Source organism: Silurus aristotelis, assembly GCF_946808225.1.
Source record: "Silurus aristotelis genome assembly, chromosome: 8".
NCBI classification, from domain to species: Eukaryota; Metazoa; Chordata; class Actinopteri; order Siluriformes; family Siluridae; genus Silurus; species Silurus aristotelis.
This window is the reverse complement of record NC_139581.1, coordinates 27511733-27533240: the sequence shown is the minus strand read 5'-3', so window position 1 is coordinate 27533240 and position 21508 is coordinate 27511733. Positions and strand designations below refer to the sequence as shown.

The 21508-nt window shown below is 37.5% G+C and overlaps 2 protein-coding genes across 3 annotated transcripts; both read left to right on the top strand.

Annotated features, from left to right (window-relative positions):
• Positions 1 to 1552, top strand: LOC310730132 (endonuclease domain-containing 1 protein). The gene is made up of 3 exons (XM_083548945.1): positions 1 to 332; positions 600 to 756; positions 1003 to 1552. Exons 1-3 carry the CDS (start codon positions 36 to 38, stop codon positions 1389 to 1391), a joined length of 843 nt encoding a protein of 280 aa, XP_083405071.1. The 5' UTR covers positions 1 to 35; the 3' UTR covers positions 1392 to 1552.
• A 2468-nt stretch (positions 1553 to 4020) lies between these two features.
• LOC310730102 (bifunctional polynucleotide phosphatase/kinase-like) lies at positions 4021 to 20791 on the top strand. Of its 2 annotated transcripts, none has more exons than XM_083548890.1 (18): positions 4021 to 4160; positions 4301 to 4491; positions 7347 to 7393; positions 7505 to 7753; positions 7847 to 8116; positions 8885 to 8964; positions 9080 to 9137; positions 11117 to 11224; positions 11339 to 11410; positions 13205 to 13253; positions 15425 to 15495; positions 15653 to 15745; positions 16445 to 16541; positions 16649 to 16710; positions 17661 to 17770; positions 17852 to 17939; positions 18931 to 18998; positions 20445 to 20791. In XM_083548890.1, the coding sequence occupies exons 2-18, from the start codon at positions 4371 to 4373 to the stop codon at positions 20563 to 20565; spliced, it is 1764 nt and encodes a 587-aa protein (XP_083405016.1). In that variant the 5' UTR covers positions 4021 to 4160; positions 4301 to 4370; the 3' UTR covers positions 20566 to 20791. The 2 variants fall into 2 exon arrangements, with proteins under 2 accessions (XP_083405016.1, XP_083405017.1); XM_083548891.1 differs by having other exon boundaries at positions 4046 to 4120.
• Positions 20792 to 21508: the final 717 nt, after the last annotated feature.

Here is a 21508-nt window from a genome sequence, read left to right as displayed (position 1 = left end):
AAAGTGTACACTTGCTGACTCACAACAGCTCATTCATGTTGTCCGGTGGTTTCCTGTGTGTCTTTGTGGTGTCCTTCGTTGGACTAACCCATAGTGATGTGGTGTCTGATTTCAGTGATAAGCCTGACTGCATAAAATACTTCTACAAAGGGAAAGTGCCACAATGGGGCTCGGATACCTCTGGTGCTGCTCGACTCTGCCAGCGTTTCCAGAACCGGTATCATTTCGCCACGTTGTATGACAAACACCACCGCATTGCTGTCTACTCAGCGTACGTGTTTGAGCCCAGCAACGGAGGAGGCAGAGAGAACCGTTGGTTTGTGGAGCCCCAGGTGAGGGCTGGAGGACAGATACAGAGTATATACAAGAATATTGTCCTGAGTGTCGTATTAACCTTTGGGTAAAAGGTTTGGATTTGATTTTTTTCTGCATAACTTGATATTGCTAGCCACATTCTGCTTGAATGGCCTAATAGATTAGCAAAAACATATTTTTATGAGGTGTTGATTTTTACAGGAGGACCTGCTTCTTTTTTGTGTAGCTTGGCCTTGCTTGCAGATTCGATTTTCTTCAAGCATTGCTCTTGTGTCTTTTTCCAGTTGGTGAATCAGAACTGGGGAGGGGAAATGAGAGATGGTTATTGGTTAGACAAGGATTATCCTGGTATCTACCAAGGTGAAAGACAGGCTCTGAATGAGGATTACACTCGTTCTGGGTTTGACCGTGGCCACCTCAATCCCAATGGACACCATGCAGGTATATTACTACTTACAATTTATTGTTGAACAGTGGTAAAGTTTTTTGCAAAGTAAATTTCAAATGATGTTTATGAATGCAAACTGTATATACTTCTACTTTAATGTCGAGGTAACCCGAACTTCCTGTGTGCAGCCTCCTCTGTTATAAATTAAATTTTAATCAAAAGGAGTACCCTGTGCCTTCTTATATCAATGCTTGCTTTTTAACAGTAGCCTTCAACTTTACCTTCTTTTCTTAACCTAGTGCCAAGCCGTAATGCCACATTCACACTTACGAACGTGGTGCCTCAGAACCCAAAACTGAACCAGAATGCTTGGGCTAATCACGAGTCCAACCTGGCTAAGATGTTCAGAGCTCAATGCCACAAGGCCTACGTGCTGGTCGGTGCCATTCCCTCTGCTGACAACTGGATCATCAAGGACAACGTCAAACGCGTCAATATCCCAGAATACATGTGGAACGCATACTGCTGCATCGATCGCAACGGATTTCCGATTCGAAGTGGAGCTGCAATTGCCCTCAACACTGACAAGAATCTAGTTGAGGAGTATACATTGAGCGAAATGGTTGCCTTTCTCCAGCAATACTCTAACACACCAGTAGGAGCGCTGTTCCAAAATCAATGCCAGTAATTGTGTGTAACACTGAATCTCACAGGAGTTGTTTAATTTTAAGTATTCAGTTCGATTCAAGTTCATTTGATTTGGAATAAGTTTTTAACAATGTCATAGAGCAGCTTTGGATAAATAAATCATAAAAAATATCTTAATAAAATTGTATAGATTTTCACTGGTTTTGGTATTATTGGTAAAATCTTGATTTTTTGTTTGATAAATCATTAGATAGAGAGGAGAAATATGATGTTGATGACTGACAATCTTTAGTTCTTATTTTATTAGTCAGATAAGAAAAAAAATATATACATGCTTTATATTTGTCACATGTACTTGAAATTCTTTCTTCACATATTTCAGCAGTGTTATATACAGTATATATATATATATATATATATATATATATATAGTATTCATTCATTTTCTCCCGCTTATCCGTAATTCGGGTCGCGGGGGCAGCAGTCTAAGCAGGCCCCTGCCTTCGACTGCTGCCCAATCCTCACATCACTGTCCCTTACGGTCCCTCCTGCAGGTGGTGAGCCCACGGGTAGGCGGCCCCACGTCACTCCGACATCACGGACCTTGATATTTCCCTCGTAAGGGACCCCCGGAGCATAGAGGGTTAAGGGCCTTGCTCAAGGGCCCAAGAGTGGCAGCTTGGCGATACCGGGGCTCGAACCCCAGACCTTCCGATCGGCAACCCAGCGCCTTAACCACTGGAGCCACCACCTCCTCTATTCTTTATATAGTATTTTATCATAATATAAATAATATTGATCATAAAAATGACAGAAATTAAAGAAGAGAAATAGAATAGAGGAATATAGAGGATTACATTATAATAAATACAATATAATTGCAGTTAAAAACAAAGAATTATTATTTACAATCTAAATAGAAAATGGATTTCACAATAGGCATATAATATGGAGTAGTATGAAAGCATCTTTCTCTGTATCTGTCTCTCTATATATGTAAGTAAAAAATATATAGATGAATAGATAAAAATGTGGATGTAATAAAAATACACTCTATTCTAAGTTTTTTAGTCTGAGAAAACAAAAAGGTAGAAAACAACTCTTAATAGTTGCTGTAATGTAATTTAGGTTTTAAATAATAATTCTTTGTTTTTAACTGCAATTATATTCTATTTATTACAATGTAATCCTCTATATTCCTCTATTCCATTTCTCTTCTTTAATTTCTGTCATTTTTATGATCAATATTATTTATATTATAATAAAATACTATTCCATAATATTGAATGAATAAAAAGCATGACGTGCCATTATATACAAATAATTATAAACAAATGTGTTCGGCAACTGTGTTGTCACAGTCCTGTGATAAAACAAGTGATAAAACACTTTGCACTTTTTGAAAAATAACTTGCGCATGGATAATCTAAGAATGAATGTCTAATAATTGTCAGAGGAATTTCTTTGCTTATCACTGCCATATAAGTTGAACCTACACATTTGTCAAAGCCATAAACAACATTTATAAGACACGTGCCATGGTACACAGAGGGCTATCTACAGGATAATAAAGATGGTTCTTAATTGCCGTACACTGAGTGATACCTCATGTGATTACGTGACTTCAGGACGAGAAAAAAAAGTCTCGAATGAAAAACAAAGAATGTCTAAAAAAGGAAAGCATGGTGCCAAATATATTCAAAATATATTCAGCAACATTTATTTTATTTATATGTGTAGAATTATCTGGTTTAGATGTTAATGTTCCAAGAGTGTAGTTGTAAGAAGAAAAATAATTTTTTAATCAAACTTTTAAAATTTCTTACAATTTCCTACATTTTGCTCACTTATATCTGAATATCTAAAATAATCAGGATATTGTTTCTTGGCTTAACCATAGTCTTTGGTTAAGAATCAGTAAATAAGTTTGTTAAAAAATGTAAAACATCATTAAAAAATTTAAACAATGTAAAAAAAAAAAAAAAAAAAGATGTGTATACAGACATAAATCCCTTAAAAGTTTTAAGAGGCCATGCATTATATATTTTTTTCTTTCCTGTTTTTTTGTGATAACGACTTAATTTTCTCGACATAAAAGTTGTTTTGATACTGCATCTAGAACATTTCCCTTGCATTTTTTGTGTATTTGGCAGAAAAGCATGTTCTAGAGGCAACATCATCGCAGCATAACGAATAATAACCATAACGATTAGTTCTTACAGCTGCGATGATGCTGCCTCTAGAAATGTTCTAGATGCAGTATCAAAACAACTTTTGTTATGTCGAGATCACGAGAAAATTAAGTCGTGATCACAAGCCAGCTGCCATAAATGGTTCTGGTTATTATCCATGATGCTGCCTCCAGAACATGTTCTTACAGTATACCGAATGTTTGGTATGGCAATATCACGACTTCTGTTATGAGACCATGAGAATATAAGAAAGAAAACCATAACGAAAGCCCATTAAACAATATGAAAAAAATCCTCAAGCTGGAAATGCAAGTTGAAGCCTGATCATGGATATGAACAGAAATTTGCATTTATATTTTCATTTCTTTTAAATTTTAATTCTTCGATTGAACTTTTTTGTATTATTGTGTTACTTCTTTAATTAGTAATAAACGCACACACTTCCTATACTATAATTGGTTAAAGGAACACAAGAATCCCGCCCTCTGTGATATGATTGGCTGATATTTTCAAGTCGAGCTCCGATTGGCCAGTGTATTACCCGGAAGTGCGTAGCTCTGCGCAGACACTTTGCACAGTAAGCGCGTGGAAGTTTGGCGTAAATAAAAAGCTTTGTAGTAAATATCTATTTGTTTATATATTTTTGTTTATAGTTTCTGTGTGTATATATGAAAGTGTTTATTAGTTCAGTAAGAGGAGGACAGAAGAAACATTGGGAGCGGCTGTAAACATTTACATGTTGATGTGTGATTTCCAGGTGAAATTGAATTCTGCGTCTCTGAGTTAAGTGTTGGAAAGTTGCACATCTGGACAGCGGTGCTGTGGACATGCAGTGTGTGTTGGTGAACGCAGCCGGAACCCGGATTGAGCTGGACGACGGTCGGGCCCTGATTCTGGGTCGCGGTCCTGAGTCCGGAGTGACGGATAAAAAGTGCTCCAGACAGCAAGGTACACAATCATGAACATCATCATCATCAACGATTCGGTGTGAATATGTGATTCTCTGAAGGACTGTTCAGTCTAATATTGTGCAATTCAAGCTTTAAATGAAAGAATGAATGAACTGGTGGATGGATGGATGGATGGAAGAATGAATGAATGGATGGATAAGTAGGTAAACAAAAACAAATGTGTCCTTTAAAATCCAGCTCCAAGTTGCCAGATCATTAACTCTGATCTTTTTTATATCAGTACATCATTTTTTGCATATCAATGTGTTGTACACAAACTTTTGTTTGGAACAAACAAGATAAAAGACAAAAACACAGCAAAGAATTGCACAGTCATGAAAGAAAGTGGACAGATGAGTTTGAAAAAGAGAAGTGGAAGCTTAATTGTTTGGGGTTTTTCCGGAGCAGGGAAGTTTGGAGATTTATTCCAGGTGAAAGAACACTGAACCTTCATGACCACGATTCCATACTGCAACACCATGACTGCGGCTCATTGGAACCGACCTCGCCATACGACAAAACGATGACCCAAAGCGTACATCCGAGCTCTGTACGCGTTATTTAGAGAGCAAACAGTGGTCTGGAGTGGTCATGAAATTGCCTGCCCAGTCACCACACCTAAATCCTGGTGAACGGCTCTGGGATTAAGTGGCTAAAATAGAAATCTCCAAACTAGTGAAGAACACCTTTTGCCACGTTTTCCCAAGAGACATGGCATAGTATCTCGGCTGAATTTTTGGAGAAACAATCTGCCCGGAGTTGGGCTGTTGATATCGATTATTTAAGTAATCGATTACTCTACCGATTACTTCATCGATTATTATTATACATGAGAAAATAAGACGGGCCTCTTAAAATAAACGTCATTTGTTTCCTTTTTTTTTTGCTTTTTTTAAATGAACGTTTATTGCTGAAATTGCAAAACAGAATATCTGTGAAAATAAAATAAATAAAAGTACATTACAGATTATTCTATAAAAAAAAACAAAAAACAACAGATCAATAAAATAAACCCTTTTTTTTCTTTGTTTTAGTTTACACTTTAGAAACTTTGTCTCTTTTTTAAGCCTGAATCCTATAGAAGTCCATTTCTGCCACATACATTTTTTTTCCACCTTAAAGCGCTGGAGACCTACGAGATCATCTTCAAAATCATTGGCTCAAAATGGCTAGCCAGAGATCTGTTTATTTACAGGTTGGTGCAAATGAATACAGACAGAATACACAGCTGGGGGGTACAGTAATTGCAAGAAAAAATCTCATCTTAATTTCATTTGGTGGGAAACAGACTTCCATATGAAATTTCTCCTCGCCGTTCTTCCATTTTTTTTTTATTCTAAAGCGTCTTCTGTGTTCCATGTCCAGAGCACTCCAGAGTTTAGCGGGTGGTGCGTGAGTAAAATCAGTCCGTGGGAAACACAGTGCTCGGTGTTTAGTTAAACGGACTAATTGAAGCGTTGAGGCAAAATAATTTGCTTCGATTAATTTTTGTACTTGAAATACTCGAGTTACTCAAAAAATCATTACAGCCCATAGTTGAGTTCAGTCCATTTATATATTTGTTTGGTCCAAGTAAATCTACACACTGTTACATGACCTAATTTGTATCATATAAAGAGAAGGAACATGTGTCTGTCAAAAAACACTTTTTCCGGACTATTGAGCGCACCAAAATATAAGCCGCACCCACTGAATTTGACAAAGATTTTTATTTTGAACATAAATACGCCGCACCTGTCTATAAGCTGCAGGTGTCTACAGTGAAACTAATGAACTTTACACAGGCTTTAATGAAAGACAGTGTCTGTTACACGGCTTGTATCTAAACAGTAGCCTACCAGGAAAGTCATTGTTCACCCTCTTCTTCCTTCCTTTCACAACAATTTCTCTCGAGAGTTTTTCTTTTTGAAGCTTTTCTCCCGATGCCGTGCAGCTCAGAACACAGGTGAAGTGTGTTTTTTCATGCACGGTTGTTTTCAGCGTGACGAATGATTCGCATTTCCTGTAGACAGTCCGAGTGAGCGGCAGGTCAAACGTCAGAGGAACCTCATCCATATTTCTGATGTGGTGCGGCCCGATTCAGTGGGAGCGGGTCTGATTTAATATAAAGAGTTTCATTGGTTCACCTGAACCAGTTCGGCAATTTCATTGGTCTAATGTTATGGGGCTTAGTTTTTTGGCTTGATGCTTGTGCAACTGGGAAAAACCCAGGAAAAATCCATAAATATGCCACGTCATTGTTTCAAAGCATGGAAAAAAGTAGCATCTTATAGTCTGGAAAATACGGTACTGTAATACCTAGGCACTTGTCAGTAATTCGTTCCGGAACTCTGTCCGGGGTGCTGAAATAGATAAATCATGAACAAGCAATTTGAACCACTTGAAAACTTTTAATTTAGGCTTAAAATAAGCATAAATGAGAATTGTGTTGCAGTGTTCACAAGCTGACTTGAGATAAGATCTTTTTTTAAATGTATTTATTTATTTTAAACCGTGAGACTGAAACACTCAGTCTCACACTGAAAATGCGATGGGTGCCGAAGCCGACAAGTGCTAAGGTAACTACTAGAAAATAGGAAGCGATAGGGCATGAAGGAAATGGTTTTGAACAGAATAACACACCTGGCACACTATTAGCTGGAAATATGGCCGGAAGATAAACCCATTCCAAGCCTTCCTGCACAAGCTAGGAAGCCCTTACACATAATGGGCTTGCTGGATTGTTGCATTGTTGAATGTTAGCAGGTCAGAATAAATGCAGTATGTGTGTACAGTTTGGGGCTGAATGTTAGGCCCTTTTGGAAGTTGCTATCTGATTTCTTAAATAATCCACTCTGCTTTTCTCTTTCGTAGTCAAACTTGTAGCTGACTTTGCTAACCAAATGGTTCTTGTGACCCAGGTAATAATTACATTATGTTTGAGTTTCAAAACCCTAAATCACAAAACTTTCTTTCGATTCAACACATGTAAACAGTGGAACCCATTTTTTTAATGGTTTTATTTCCTCCAGCTTGGTCCAAACCCATCTTCTCTGGATGGACAGGCTTTGGGTCGCGGCCAGTCCGGACATCTCCGTGCAAATGCCACTCTTCACCTTGTGAACCAGTGTTACCCGTTCACTGTGCAGTTTTTGGGCTCTTCATCCTCTTCCTCTCCCGAAAAGAAGGGAACAGGAGCAGAAAACAAGCAGAAGACCTTGGATAAAAGGGTGCAGCCCAAGCGGAACATCCAGGATTTCTTTGTTACTTCACCTAAAAAGGTATTTTTGTTGTTTTTTGTAGACCCAAATGAGGATACAATTTTTGAGAAATAGGTTTTTATGGAGCACCATTACATTACATTTCATTACAAGTCAACAAAAAGAGCCCTGGATCCCGAAGACGAGGCGTCCGACGCGAAACGTGGACGCACTGAGAAATCGGATGGTGAAGGGGATGATGATGATGAGAACCTGCTGGAGGAGAAGCTCAGACAGCTCCAGCAGTTTGCACAAGGCAAAAGCACAAAGCAGTCACCAGCAAAACCGTCAGCCACTGCACCGTCAGCTTGCTCGAACAGCCACTGGCAGCAGATTGGCAATCTTCTGCTCTACACCGCAGCAGGAGTCACTGGAAGCTCCAAGGTGAGAATTTGTTCTCAATGCGTAGTTTCTAATCACTCACACATCCATTTCATCTTCCTGCTTTAAATATTATCATCAGAATACTTGTTTATAATAGTAAAAAAATACACATCCCAAATACGGTATGCTGCTGTATTTGTATTATATATGAAATAATATAATCAGTGACTGTTTTTAAGAGTTGATTGTTTCTGGCGCCGTTATGTGTCTCTGGTTTCATGTTTCGAGTCCACCAGACTGTTTATCTCAGAGTATCTCACCAACAAGTGGTTAAAGGATCGTAAGACCAATTTGATTCTGGAATGAATCCGAACATGGTCAAGTTTGCTTACAGGTCAAACCTTTCTGTGGAAGATGCTGTAAACACGGTCTTCTACAGGACTGTGACGAGTCAGCATTCAGGCAGGAAGTTGACCCGACTTTCTTTAGTCTAGACACAAAGTGTATTTTTCAACAATTAATAAACTTGAAAACATGAACAACACTGTCAGGGGTATATATTTTTGAAAAAAATCGCAGTGTCACTGTGGCTACTCACTCTGCACCTGGTTTTGTTTGGGCATACATGAAAATCAATAGCGCTAGCCGCTAACTAGACAGTGGTTACCACTTTAGCATGAACGCAGAATTACCCTAACTGCTAATTGAACCAATACGCAGAGAAGGAGAAAGTACACTACTGAAAAAGTGGAAGTGATCAGTTGTGATTGTGAAATGACCGCGTTGATGTTAAATTTATAATAAAGCATCACTTTCTTTCTCATTTAGATAGCAGGGTTCGATATTGACGGCTGCATTATTACTACAAAGTCAGGGAAAGTCTTTCCCACCAGCCCAGATGACTGGAAGTAAGTCTGTTTTGTTATGAAAAATTATATGGAAACACTTCTGTTGTTGTCATTTTTCTTTTAAATTTCTGCAGTTTGATGGATTATGGTTTTTTTTTTATTATTTTTTTTTTAGGATCCTTTTTCCAGAGATAAAGCCCAAACTGACTGCTCTGTTAAAGGAAGGGTTTAAGGTAAGTCCAAAAATAAACAATACAGTATATAGTGCCTGTCAAAAGGTATAAACACCATATTTTTTTATGGTTTTTGAGAGACATGCATGGTCATTTTGTTTATATGCAAAAGAAAACCTAGATAATGTATGAAGACTTACTTTGACCAAACAAATATAGAAATGTACAAATGTTCCACTTTATTTCCATAGAAAAATCCTCCCTTAGCACGTAGAACAGATTTGCACACTCTTGGCATCAATCCATTTCTCCAAACATTCAGCTGAAATACTTTCCTGTTTTTCTTGGAAAACTCAGCCAGAGTTGATCTTCACTGCGATCCAGTTCATCCCAGAGCAGTTAATTTTTTTTTTTGTGTATCGCTTTTAACAGTAAACATTGTCTGAAAGCAGATAATGTGGTGATAAAAATGAATAAGATGTTCTTTATAAGTTTAAGTTTGTCCCTAATGAGCAGCCGGTGGCAACTGCGGCAAGAAAAACTCTCCGAGATGGAATAAGGAAGAAAGCTTGGGAGGAACCAGACCCAAGAGGAAACCCGTCCTCATCTGGGTGGCACCGAATGTCCATTTATTACAGTTAAACGATGTTGAGGTGCAGTGATTGTGAACAAATGCAAACTGTAGTCCTGAGTCAGTGTAGCAGAATGTTAACATTTCACTTCAGTCCAAATCCCTCCTTAAAGTTCCCGTTCTTACACTGTAATTTCATGGATCCCCAGGCTGTCAGTGTAAAACATCCCTAGCTGCACAGAGTGGCCTCCAATCGAAGAGAACAACGTTTAGAGGCAGGCTGGGACGATCCCTCCAGATCTGCTCCTTTACCTAAGAAAAATCTCCTGATAAAAGGCTTGAGTAAATAAATGTTTTCAGCTTCGACAACACTGAGACTGTGTCTGAGTCCAGAACACTGATTGGAAGGCTGTTTCATAACTGTGGGGCTTTATAAGAGAAAATTCTGCCCCCTGCTGTAGTCTTCATTATTTGAGGTACCAACAAATAACCTGCACCTTTTGATCTAAGTAGGCGTGGAGGATCATATTGGTACAGAAGTTCAGTCAGATACTGCGGCGCGAGAGCGTTAAGTGCTTTATACGTCAGTAGTAGTATATAATCAATGTGAGATTTAATTGGGAGCCAGTGTAGACTGATCAAAACAGGGCTGATGCGGTCATATTTTATAGATCTAGTGAGGACAATTGCTGCTGCATTCTGAACTAACTGAAGCTCATTTATGCACTTACTCGAACACCCAGACACTTAAACATTACAGTAGTCTAATCTAATTGTAACAAGCATGAACTAGTTTTTCTGCATCCTGTAACAACAACATATTTCAAATTTTAGCAATATTTCTGAGGTGAAAGAAGGTGATCCTGGTAATATTATTTATATGAGCCTTAAGGAAAAGACTCGAATCAATAATCACACCAAGGCTTTTGACTGCTGTACACGCTGAAACAGAAACACCATCCAGAGATGCTATGTAGTCGGAAAGTTTACTTTTAGCTGCATATGTTCCTAGTAAAAGTACTTCCGTCTTATCTGAGTTGAGCAGATGGAAGTTATCGAACATCCACTTTTTACACCTTTACACACTCAACATTTTTAAGCTGATCTCTTTCATCTGACTTTGCAAAAATATACAACTGTGTATCATCAGCATAGCAATGGAAGCGAATACCATGTTTATGTATAATTTCACCCAGAGGCAGCATATATAAAGAGAAAAAAAGAGAAAAGCAGTGGGCCTAAAACAGATCCATGTGGAACACCAAACTTTACCTCAGAGTGTTTTATTATTTACAATTATTGTATTGCATAGAAACAAAAGGAACATTTATCTGTCTCCAAAACCTTAAAAGACCTGATGTTTCCAAACTTTCGACAGGCATCGTACACATTTCCATACCGTCTGCTGAACTGTGATTCATAAATAAAATGTGCAACAAATGTTTGCTATCTCTGTCTCACTTTGCAGGTGGTGTTTTTTACCAATCAAATGGGTATTGCTCGAGGCAAGCTCAGACCGGAAGTGTTCAAGTCTAAAGTAGAGGACATTCTTCAGACATTGGAATTGCCTGTGCAGGTTAGTGAAGAACTTATAAAATAGTTGAATTTGATAGCCATTTAACCACATCTGCGCAAATACAGAACTGTCATGTGCATGGCGTGTATGTTATACACGTGTGATGTATTTCAGGTTTTTGTGGCAGCAGGTCCCGGTATATACAGAAAGCCAGTCACAGGAATGTGGGAACACTTGTGTGAGAAGGTGAGACAGTTTGTATATTCTGGTCTTAGTCAGGAAATAATCTGATGGATGAACGGATTTGCCTTGAAGTGTATGAGTTTATGGTTTAAATTGTTTGCAGTTGTTAATGTTTAACAGTCTATATAGTGAAAAGGGGCGTAAGTAATCGTGACAAACTATATATCATTGTAAAGCCTCAAGCATCGATTTTAGATCACTGTTTTTTAATGGAACGCTTATATAACCATACAACTCCTTGGCTAATTGTAGCTATAAAATACAGACAACATCTATAGTCTTACAATATACGTCTTTTAAATGAGCCTTTTAAGCTGCACTGGAGATTCTCCTTACTGAGCTCAGTTCAGTACCTTTTCAGTGAAATCACAGAAAGCCTTTGACATCGCCTCAATTAAAGGTAACCAAGTCAACAAGTGCTAATTTAACTACAATCCAATTAGACTGGTGAGGTTGTAATTGTTTTGTTGCTACACACTTTATGATAAACAACATACTATAAATTATATTTATGCAAGCTAAAATAAATATTGTTGCTCTATGCATAAAAGCATAGCAGGCAACAGCATAAGTGATATACATTTATTAGCCTCTTTCATTAAATGCAGAAGACTTTACTATACTCATAACTAGATTAGCTGCATACACACCTATCTTTTTCCCCAAACACTTCTTTCTTTTTTTTGGGGGGGGCTTTTGAGGGTTTAGACCTCTTTTGCCATCCATAATTTTAATTTGGATACAGTTCTCCTTACTGACATGACATCACTCCAGGTCTTGTCAGTTCTCCCACTGGAAACCCTGAAAGCTGAGGTGACGTCACCATCCCCTGCCTCTTCTTTCTGAATGTATGAGTGAGGGAACTTTTCCGGGCGGTGGGTGCACACTTTGAGTCTCGACCAGGGAAATACTTCAGTAAAGTACAGATATGTGAAAACACTAAATTAATTAAATTCGTTACTGTCCACCACTGATGACAAGGCATTCGGCACATCCGAACTGGATTGGGATCCTGTGGTTCTCTACAAAAATAAAAATTGTTGTTTTCTCTTACACGGTGTTGATTTTCACAATCTCTGAAGATGAATACCAATTAACTCTTCAATGCGCACCAGGCTTTGGAACGAGAGGTTTATCCATTTGCAACTCTCTGTAATCTCTCTATAGCGGTGCGAACCCATTCTTACCTAGAGTGCAACAAGACAACGTCCTGCTTTTTTTTTTTTCCTTAAACACCTGAGGACCAGTTATTGAACCCATGCGTTTGACTGCCCATGTCCAAGCCTATGTATTCATGTTCCTCCCATAAATCTAAATGCAGATGCCACCCCAGTCACCTAAATGCAGACGACCAGTTCCTTTCCACTGAACCCTCGTGCATACTCAACATGGATCTTTTGCAATGTTGATCCAAAAGTCTTCTAGGCATTTAATACCTGCATCAGAACAGGAGAACTTTGAAAAAGCTTCATTTTATCATGCAGTAGATCTCTCAGAAAGCACTGAAGCGTTTTGCCGTAATTCTCACCAGTACAGTATGTGATGATCAGCACGACTGCTCATATTACACTATCATTGTCAGTTATAATAATTATTAGTAATAAATTGCAAATCGAGATTTTTCGATTATTAAAACATTACGCTCCACCAAATACAGCACAAATATGCCAACAAAAGTTTTTAAAAAGGAAAAAGACTTTTCATGACATTTGTTTGAATGTTACTTTGAATAAGGCCTATTGTGTGAAATGATTGATTTTCGCCAACAAAAATTATAATCTTTACTTTGCTTATCAGGCAAACGATGGAATAGCTGTGGACAAATCACAGTGCGTCTATGTTGGAGGTGAGTGGTGATATCGGATCTTAAGGAATAGACTTTCATGCTTTTTAATCCTTGTACAAAAAAATAGGGTTTTTTTTTGTCTTACTTTAAAAAAATAAAAAAAATAATATATATATATATATATATATATATATATATATATATATATATATATATATATATATATATATATATATATATATATATATATATATATATACAGTGAGGAAAATAAGTATTTGAACACCCTGCTATTTTGCAAGTTCTCCCACTTAGAAATCATGGAGGGGTCTGAAATTGTCATCGTAGGTGCATGTTCACTGTGAGAGACATAATCTAAAAAAAAAAATCCAGAAATCACAATATATGATTTTTTAACCATTTATTTGTATGATACAGCTGCAAATAAGTATTTGAACACCTGTCTATCAGCTAGAATTCTGACCCTCAAAGACCTGTTAGTCTGCCTTTAAAATGTCCACCTCCATTACATTTATTATCCTAAATTAGATGCACCTGTTTGAGGTCGTTAGCTGCATAAAGACACCTGTCCACCTCATACAATCGGTAAGAATCCAACTACTAACATGGCCAAGACCAAAGAGCTGTCCAAAGACACTAGAGACAAAATTGTACACCTCCTCAAAGCTGGAAAGGGCTACGGGGAAATTGCCAAGCAGCTTGGTGAAAAAAGGTCCACTGTTGGAGCAATCATTAGAAAATGGAAGAAGCTAAACATGACTGTCAATCTCCCTCGGACTGGGGCTCCATGCAAGATCTCACCTCGTGGGGTCTCAATGATCCTAAGGAAGGTGAGAAATCAGCCCAGAACTACAAGGGAGGAGCTGGTCAATGACCTGAAAAGAGCTGGGACCACCGTTTCCAAGGTTACTGTTGGTAATACACTAAGACGTCATGGTTTGAAATCATGCATGGCACGGAAGGTTCCCCTGCTTAAACCAGCACATGTCCAGGCACGTCTTAAGTTTGCCAATGACCATTTGGATGATCCAGAGGAGTCATGGGAGAAAGTCATGTGGTCAGATGAGACCAAAATAGAACTTTTGGGTCATAATTCCACTAAACGTGTTTGGAGGAAGAAGAATGATGAGTACCATCCCAAGAACACCATCCCTACTGTGAAGCATGGGGGTGGTAGCATCATGCTTTGGGGGTGTTTTTCTGCACATGGGACAGGGCGACTGCACTGTATTAAGGAGAGGATGACCGGGGCCATGTATTGCGAGATTTTGGGGAACAACCTCCTTCCCTCAGTTAGAGCATTGAAGATGGGTCGAGGCTGGGTCTTCCAACATGACAATGACCCGAAGCACACAGCCAGGATAACCAAGGAGTGGCTCTGTAAGAAGCATATCAAGGTTCTGGCGTGGCCTAGCCAGTCTCCAGACCTAAACCCAATAGAGAATCTTTGGAGGGAGCTCAAACTCCGTGTTTCTCAGTGACAGGCCATAAACCTGACTGATCTAGAGAAGATCTGTGTGGAGGAGTGGGCCAAAATCCCTCCTGCAGTGTGTGCAAACCTAGTGAAAAACTACAGGAATCGTTTGACCTCTGTAATTGCAAACAAAGGCTACTGTACCAAATATTAACATTGACTTTCTCAGGTGTTCAAATACTTATTTGCAGCTGTATCATACAAATAAATAGTTAAAAAATCATACATTGTGATTTCTGGATTTTTTTTTTTTAGATTATGTCTCTCACAGTGGACATGCACCTACGATGACAATTTCAGACCCCTCCATGATTTCTAAGTGGGAGAACTTGCAAAATAGCAGGGTGTTCAAATACTTATTTTCCTCACTGTATATATATATATATATATATATATATATATATATATATATATATATATATATATATATATATATATATATATATATATATATATATATATATGAAAGTGTACCCCAAAAACTGTTGACAGTAAGATGATATTATGAGGGATAGAAGTGGTGGGCTACGCTTCAAGACCTTGCATGTGTATAGACGACATGCAGTATCATGTTTTTTTTCATTAAAACGCTTGCAAGCTAAACTTTATTCAATTATTTATCCGTCTTTATTTAGTTTTTACAAAGATTTAGGCAAACTTTCTCGAAGGGCTGCTAATTGGGCCATTCATTTACTGTTGAGTTGCAAATTATTCATGCCGTTCTTTCCGGAAACAGATGCAGCCGGACGTCCTGTAAACTGGGCTCCAGGGAAAAAGAAGAAGGACTTCTCTTGTAGTGACAGACTGGTGAGAATTTAAAACCTAAACAAATTAGGACCAATGACTTCTTTACAGTAGCACTGTAACAATTTTTGCTACTTGGTTTAAAAGATATACAATTATTTCCTGAGAACATGATGGATTACATTTTTGGTGATTTTTATTTTTTATTTTTTTTGCCTAGTTTGCTCTAAACATCGGTCTCGAGTTTCACACTCCAGAGGAATTCTTCCTGGGATGGAAAGCCGCTCCCTTTAACATGCCGTCATTCGATCCGGTGAGCAGATGTCCTCCCTCTCCATTTATTTTCCTCGTTCTTTCTAAATTTTTAGTTCAGTTGGATCTTAGTGAAAGAAACTGTGAATCTACCCATAATATTTATTAGTACTACTTATGAGTAGGCAATGATAATAATGTGCAGGGAGACGTTTTGCAATGAAAAATTAGTACCTGACTTTCCCAGTGCCCTGGTGGCTCCAAGACGACACTTTCCATAGGATTCGAGGGTAATAAATAGGGACTAAATGTGAAATTGGATTAGTTGTTGCATCTGCAGAGCAACATTAAATCCATTGTTTATGGATGGTATTGAAATAAACTGGCATGGTTGCACTGGTTTGAGAAGACAAAAATCAAATGAACAAATTTATGTGAGTTTGTCAAAAGGCATGCTGAAGATTCCACAGCTCTATGGACTTCTTCTCTGAGTCGATTCGGACTGATAGTCGATGCTACTTTAAGCTATTTCATTGCAGATTTTTCATACCATTTTCAAACCACCTGTAACATAAGGGTCAATAATGTATATAGTGATTAGGGCACCAGTTCACCTACTTTAAACAGTGTGATTGAACATAATAGGAATAATGGAGGGGGGGCTAAAAACTGTTCAAATACTCTCAAAAAGAGGAATTTAGGGAATGATCGACACTATGCATTAATGTACTTATTCATTGTATAATTTTATGGTCTTCAGAGAGGATTAGACCCAAAGGCATGCCTGTATGACCCGCCTAATGCTGCGCTCACTTCTACTAGCCAGGAGATCATTGTTGCTGTTGGATTTCCTGGATGTAAGTGTGTTTTCTTTTTTCTTTTTTTTTTCTTTTTTATTTAATGAGTGTTCTGTTTTCCTTATTGAGTAACCCTGCCAAATCTTTCCTTGTTTTCACTTTTGCAGCTGGCAAATCGACTTTCTTCCAAACCCACATTATTTCCAAGGGATATGTGTACGTGAACAGGGTGAGTAGACAACAGTTAATGTAACCTAAACACACTTAATGTGTATGGGCAAAATAAAAAAAAATAAAAAATATATATATATATATATATATATATATATATATATATATATATATATATATATATATATATATGCCAGGAGAACGGGGCTGGTCTCACTGCATTGTGCCAAGTGTAAAGTTTGGTGGAGGGGGGATTATGATGTGGGCTTGTTTTTTTGAGTTGAGCTCTGCCCCTTAGTTCCAGTGAAAATTTCATGCTCCCAGCTTTGTGGGGCACCAGTGCACAAAGCAACATAAATAAAGACATGGATGAGCGAGTTTGGTGTGGAAGAACTTGACTGGCCTGCACAGAGTCCTGACCTCAACCCAATAGAACACCTTTGGAATGAATTAGAGCGGAGACTGATTGATCCAGGTCTTCTCGTCCAATATCAGTGTCTGACCTCACAAATGCACCTCTGGAAGAATGGTAAAGAAGTTCCCATGAACACACTCCTAATCCCTGTAACAGTTGAAGCTGTTACAGCTGCAAAGGGCCAACATCATATTAAACACTATTGATTAAGTTTGGGTGCTACTCAAGTTCATTTGCATGTGAAGACAGGCAAGATAATACTTTTGGCAGTGTATGTGTGTGTGTGCATTGGCATAAGTATTATCTTGCCTGTCATGCAAATGAACTTGAGTAACATCCGAACTATAGCAGACCATCTTCCTCTCCAAAGCATGTGAACCAGATCTTCAAGGAGCTCACTTTGTGCACAGGGGCATCACCTTGCTGGAACAGGTTTGGGTTTCAAGTGAATGCAAAATTTAATTATAGCGCATTTAAAAGACGTCCTGTACAATCAAGTGCCTCCAGATTTGTTTGGAAAAAAACCCACAAAGAGCAGGAAAGATAGATATAGATATAATAGGAATGTCTAAAGGTTGTTTGGTTATTCCTAGGACATACTGGGGTCATGGCAGAACTGCGTCTCCGCATGTGAACGTGCCCTGAAAGAAGGCCGAAGTGTAGCAGTGGACAACACTAATCCAGACCCCGAGTCTCGAAAGAGGTTATTCAAAACACATCACTGTGGCCTTATTCTTCTTTGTTGCAAAACAGGACATAACCAGCTTTGCCCTTTCCTTTACAGATATGTGGAGATCAGTAAGAGTGCAGGAGTTTCCTGCCGATGCTTTAACTTTACTGCTTCGTTGGAACAAGCTAAGCACAATAACAGGGTGGGCGTATCCATCATGCGGTATTGCTGCATGTTCCACATCACACGATTTACTAAGTCTAATACTCTGCATGTACAGACATTTCAATTATAAGGAAATAACAGAAGTTATATAACGTTACATTATTTTATATGATGCAAACTTTCACTGTAAAGTTAAAACCAAAAATTCTAAAAATATATTTTTTTGGGTTCGACATTTTATGCTTGAAAGAATTTCCAAGGTTTTTGTGAAATATTCTATGTCTGTATCCATTACTAAGTGATGGCAGGATTTATATGGAGTTATTACCAACAGATGAATTATTCGATTTTGGAAATGTACAGGTTGAAGGTCAAATGTCTAAAAATACCAGACTTGTTGAATGGAATTTCATTTGCGCCAAAAGTGTAGAAGGTTTCATCTTTTCAAGAAACGAACAAATATATATAATGAACTAAAAAAAACAATGAAGTTTGCCGGCAAAAATGCCTTCAAGCCTTCATTAATAGTTTGTTTCCATTTCGCTAGTCATTGTATGTGTCATTCATGAGGTGGGCTTAATAGCCTGTTAGTCTCATCGGCTATTAAGATTCGGTTCGACACCTCCCAGGAGTAGAGCGATTTCAGAGAGAGTTCTGGGTTTAATACATGATTTCAGTATCCAGGTAATGAGTCTAAACATAGGAGGATACCCGACCCCCAAAGTATAACTAATTAGATGAAGAATTAAGCAAGTCATTTCCAATATGAAAGTGCAAACACTAAAGCCATACAGAGTAATACATCTGGAATGCTTTAGAACTTTTGATTTACATTTCTTGAATTGTGATTAAGGGCTTTTTTTTTTTGGTTTTCATACAAAAACTAAATGCTGTGATTAAAGATCAGATTTGTTCTACTGGAGTTACATAAAGAGATCTTCTATCAGAAATCATGACTATTACGATTAAGAACACAGATTCAACTTTCCTTTTTTTTTTTTTTTTTTTATGCTGGTTTACGTTCTCAGTTTCGAGAGATGGTTCCTTCATCCACCAAGCACGTTCATGTCAATGACATGGTCTTCCACAGCTACAAGTGAGTGATTCTCCGAATCCTTATCCTTAGTTCTTATCCATTCTAATGAAGGTTGAATCCATATTCTGAATAAAGATGGTCTCATGGACCCTGATTTACCTGAAAGATTAATACGGAAGCAATTTAAAGCGATGCAGTTCATTTCCAAATGTACAAGTTGCAATCACGCGTACAGACGCTTCCCACCTTACGGACGAGTTACGTTCCGAACGACCGTCCGTAAGTTGTTACTCGTTTGTTATTGACTACGCATATCTCCTAATGATGTAAGAGCTATAAAATACTATCAAATCAACAATTCATTCATTCATTTATTTTCTCCCGCTTACCTGTAATTCGGGTCGCGGGGGCAGCAGCCTAAGCAGGCCCCCGCCTTCGACTGCTGCCCAATCCTCACAGCACCGTCTCTTACTGTCCCTCCTGCAGGTGGTAAACCCACGGGAAGCAAATCAACAATAAAATATACTAAAACAAATAATCAAAATACTGTATACAATATTTTGTATTAAGTAATAAATTTCACTTCGAGGACAGGTTTTTTCGTTTCCGTGAAATGAATGTCTGTAAAGTGGGCCTTTACAGATGAACCAAGCCAAAATAGTTAATAGAACAATTCCTAATCCTAGTTTAACTTACATTAAATTAATAATTTGAACGTAAGAACATACATGCAAAACCTCCTCTGCCCTCCTCCCCCTCCCCCTCCTCACCACCACCATGCCAAAATGACAAAAAAACAAGCAACAGAAAACAAGAGAATGCTGACTTTTGTCTTTTTTTTATTTTTAGGAAACAGTTTGTAAAAATTAAAATCAGCATTTTTTTTTTTTATGAAAGCATCATTACATTATAACAACATATTTATCTCATTTTAAAGATTTAGCTAAATAAATTGTTACATTGTTTGCAAATGACTCGTTTCTTTGGCCTTTGGTCACCTCTAAAGAAAACACAAGATATTAATGCATGAAACATGTTATTTTTCTTTTTTACACGATTGTGTTTAACTATTTAAGATCATTTTTTTAGATTGTTTTTTGCATTACATTCAAATTTGAAAAAAACTTTTTTTTTCCCAAAACATTTATATAATCAATTTTCCTATTTTAAATCGATTTATCGCCAGTGAAATGTAATGAATACTTGAGCCACTGTGTATTTGGTAAACACCATCATTTCAAACATTTGTGGGGTTTTCTTTGGGAATTTGTTGTGAAGCAATTGTATATATAATATATTGTGCATTCAGAATGTATCTTTCAATGGAATATAAAAAAAAAAAAAAGCTTATTTAAAAGGAGTTGCTGATTTTACAGGTCACTAAGCTGCTTGTTTATTTGAATGGGATGCTTGTTTGCATGTTTATATATCTGTCCTGCTCGATTTGATATCGGAGTGCATTGTGAACCTCTTACCTAAATGAACTGCATGATTGTTTGTCTGCAGGAAGAAATTTGTGGCACCGACTCTATCAGAGGGCTTCTCCGAAATCCTGCAGATCCACTTTGTTCCCAGTTTTACCGACAGTCGGTCCGAGGCACTTTTCATGCAGTTCTCAGAAGGATGAAAGCTGAATTTCACAGATGGACATGAACATAAAAAAAAAAAAAAAAAAAAAGTGCAAAGATTTTACTAGCCTTAGTCTTTACTGATCTGTAATACAAATGATAAGCGCTCAAGTTTTTCACCGATGTGCATCCGTCTCTACTGATGTGCGTCTGTCTCTACCAACTCAATTAAACCTGTGTATATCTTTTCCTTTTTGATCAATACACATGAAGGTATTTTTGCTGCTCTGTTGTCAAATTTTGTTCTTGCAAGAAAAGAGACAGTTCCTATTGATTTAAAGTCAAAGTGGAAAAAGAGAATTACAGAAAGTGTTTCCTCTCCTGTCTCTAAGAAAATGTAGTGGAAATTATAGTAACTTTACTTTATATTAATACTTTTAAGATGAACCAGGCCAAAATAGTTAATAGAACAATTCCTAATCCTAGTTTAACTTACATTAAATTAATAATTTGAACGTAAGAACATACATGCAAAACCTCCTCTGCCCTCCTCCCCCTCCCCCTCCTCACCACCACCATGACAAAAAAAGGAACAGAAAACAAGAGAATGCTGACATTTGTCCTTTTTTATTTTTAGGAAACAGTTTGTAATAATTAAAATCAGCGTTTTTTTTTATGAAAGCACCATTACATTATAACAACATATTTATCTAATTTTAAAGATTTAGCTAAATAAATTGTTAAATTGTTTGCAAATGACCCGTTTCTTTGGCCTTTGGTCACCTCTAAAGAAAACACAAGATATTAATGCATGAAACATGTTATTTTTCTTTTTTACACGATTGTGTTTAACTATTTAAGATTATTTCTTTAGATTGTTTTTTGCATTTTCAGCGTCATAAATATATGATCGAGCAGGAAAGAGGAAAACGAGCAAACCCTAAATAAGCACTGCGTAGTAATTGAATGTTTGCAAAAACTTGCAGTTTTTGTTCTAAATAC